Source organism: Fulmarus glacialis, unplaced genomic scaffold (genome assembly GCF_000690835.1).
Source record: "Fulmarus glacialis isolate BGI_N327 unplaced genomic scaffold, ASM69083v1 scaffold33978, whole genome shotgun sequence".
In the NCBI taxonomy this organism is placed as follows: domain Eukaryota; kingdom Metazoa; phylum Chordata; class Aves; order Procellariiformes; family Procellariidae; genus Fulmarus; species Fulmarus glacialis.
Genome location: NW_009229437.1, coordinates 1884 through 4475, shown reverse-complemented (window position 1 = coordinate 4475; position 2592 = coordinate 1884). Strand labels below are relative to the sequence as shown.

The 2592-nt window shown below is 57.6% G+C and overlaps 1 protein-coding gene across 1 annotated transcript in view; it reads right to left on the bottom strand.

Annotated features, from left to right (window-relative positions):
- Positions 1-381: 381 nt before the first annotated feature.
- The window catches only part of POLR3C (polymerase (RNA) III (DNA directed) polypeptide C (62kD)), a gene marked incomplete at its 3' end in the record, with an annotated part of 3805 nt that continues 1594 nt past the window's right edge, over positions 382-2592 (bottom strand). Inside the window, exons 4-10 of the mRNA XM_009583860.1 lie at positions 2120-2224; positions 1838-1930; positions 1590-1670; positions 1187-1238; positions 1030-1090; positions 805-955; positions 382-483 (exon numbers count right to left, since the gene is read on the bottom strand). Coding sequence (XP_009582155.1) covers positions 382-483; positions 805-955; positions 1030-1090; positions 1187-1238; positions 1590-1670; positions 1838-1930; positions 2120-2224 — 645 coding nt within the window. The remainder of the gene's footprint in view (positions 484-804; positions 956-1029; positions 1091-1186; positions 1239-1589; positions 1671-1837; positions 1931-2119; positions 2225-2592) is intronic.

Here is a 2592-nt window from a genome sequence, read left to right as displayed (position 1 = left end):
GGCTGAGAACCACACGCGGTAGTGGTGGTGGTGGAGGAGAACCACACGTGGTGGTGGTGGTGGTGGAGGAGAACCACAAGTGGTGGTTGTGATGGTGGAGGAGAACCACGTGTGGTGGTGGTGGAGGACCACACATGGTGGTGGTGGAGGACCACGCATGATGGTGGTGGTGGAGAACCACTGGGCTCCAACACCTGGAGCAGGAGCACGCTTGGGGGGGCCTGGATTTTCCCCCCCCTGCTTGGGAATATTAATGTGGATGGAGGCCACGTGGGGACCTGACAGGGATCAGGCTGGTGACGGTGGCTTTCGGGGACAGGCGGACCGAGCAGAGCCACTGGCGGATCTCCGGGAGCGTCCACGGCGGTGCCTGGGCTGTACCTTGTAGCATCTGTGCAGCAGCATCCGCGCAGAGGACAGGATGTTCACGGTGTAGAGGTAGAAGGTGCGGGATGGCGCGTGGTCGGGAGTCTTGGGAATCTCCTACCGGTGGGCGAGAGAAGCGGGGAGGACTTCACCGAGCAGCACGTCCCCGTGGTGAGCTACATTGGGGTTGGGGACCGAGGCGGGGTTTTGCCGGTGTCCCGTGCGGGGCACAGTGTCCCTTGCTCACGGGAGCGACGCTCGGAAACGCCCGTCACCTGGACAGCCGTTTTGTGAGGAGCAGGAGAGCGACGTTGGCTCTTGCTTGGGAAAGTCTCTGAGATCTCAGAGGCCTCCTCACCCATCGCTCCCCAGCCCTCCTTCTGCGTCCACACGCCCCTTGCGTTACCGTCACTCTGGTGACAGGGCGGGCACGCTCACCTGCAGGGACACGAAATTCTCCGACAGCATTTTGTAGAGCATGTCCTTGGCCTCCTTCGCCGGGATCATGGCAAAATCCTCCACTTGCTTCTGCTCCAAATGCTTCTTCCGCAGGAGCAAGCGGAATATCCTGGCACAGCGGGAACCAAATCTGAGCGGGAGAGGAAAATAAATCAGCGGATGGAAGCGAGAAAGGGTCAAGAAATCTTCAAATCGCCGTTTTACCTCTCCTCCACGATGGACTCCAGCGTCGCCGTCGCCAGAGACGCCAGGGCCTTGTGGAGATCTGTGCAAGGTCGAGGTCAAGGGATAACACCAGCGCTCGGGAATCGTTTTACGTGCTGGAAAACGCTGGGTCAGCTAGTTTACCCACAAAGGATACTGACAGTGTACATGCCCCCGCCGCTGTCCCCGGATTTACCCACAAACTCAAGCTACAAGAAGAGAAAAAATAAAAAGTTTAGTAATAAAAATCCTGATCTTCTTTAAATCTCGATCGTAAAAAGTAACACACAGATTTTATGAAAAAAAAAAAAAATCTGATATTAACAGCCTAACAACATCGCCCATTTTTTTTAACACTTTCAGTATCTTTTAAAAATCAGTAGAAAACTGGTTTTCCCTCGGCCTGAGATCTCCCCAGCCTGTGGCTAAAGGGAGGCAGCGAGCGGCGCAGCCTCGGGGTGCAGGGAGCTCTGCGAGGAGCCGCCGTCGAGCGGCGTTTAACTTCTTTCCGCAACCGAGTTCTCGCATTCGGGCAGTGAAGATAATCACGCGTTTCTTACCGGGTCGTCGGCTAACAGGGTGAGGTACTGGTCCAAAACTTGCTTCACAATGTTGTATCCGGCTGGAAGAGATCGGAATATCTGCGGGAGGAAAAACAGGCAGAATATAAGTGGGGGTAAAATGGAATAAGCGGTTTGCCTGAATTTGCAGGTGCTTTACAGACTTTTCCTGCCCGATCCAAACCCGGGGCCGTGCGAGCGGAGAAGGGCCTCGGCTACACCCTGACTTCCCAGGGGCAGGAACCGACCTCGTTGGAAGAGAGCGGCTGGGTGTACGGCGCGCTGGAGGACGTGGTGACTTCACTCATCCGCAGCATCGTCCGCACTATTTCGCTGCTGGTCTGGTTTGGGGGGAAGGAAACGGCCCTTAGTGTGGGAGAACCTCTGTCCTGAGCTCTTCCCGCGGCAGCAACCGAACGTGGGCCACCCCTGCCTGCCCCGGAGCGGGGTTTAAAACCTCCCCACAACCATCAAGCTCCCCCCGTGACGTGGAGAGCGACCGCAGGAGGGTTCTGAGCACTTCCACGAACCTGATCCATGCGGTTGGCCACGGCACTGACGATCCCCTGGTCTCGAAAATGCTGGTGGAACCGGTCGATGTTGACTTGCCAGTAAATGCCGTCGTCGGGCGGAGGCTGTGGGGGAACAGTGAGAGAGAGGAGCCACGGACTGAGGGAGAGGAGCCACGGACTGAGGGAGAAGAGCCACAAAACTGCTCGTTTGGCTTCCCCAGGAGAATGTGTTTGGGAAGACGCTGGATCCCTCGAGCCCGTGAGCTCAGAGGAGGAGGAAGGAGCTCAGCCCGTGGCAGGACAGGGACCGAGGTGCGTCCCCAGCAAAGGTTACACGCAGAGACAGGCAGCGTCCTGCCCGCAGGCAGCTGCCTCCACCTTTCCTGCGCGCTGCAGACCCGGCTCCGATTTACAGCCCCGCAGAGCCGAGGGCGACATTGCTTCAACGTCCCCAGTACCTCCGAGCTTTCTCCATCTTGCTTCTGCTTTTT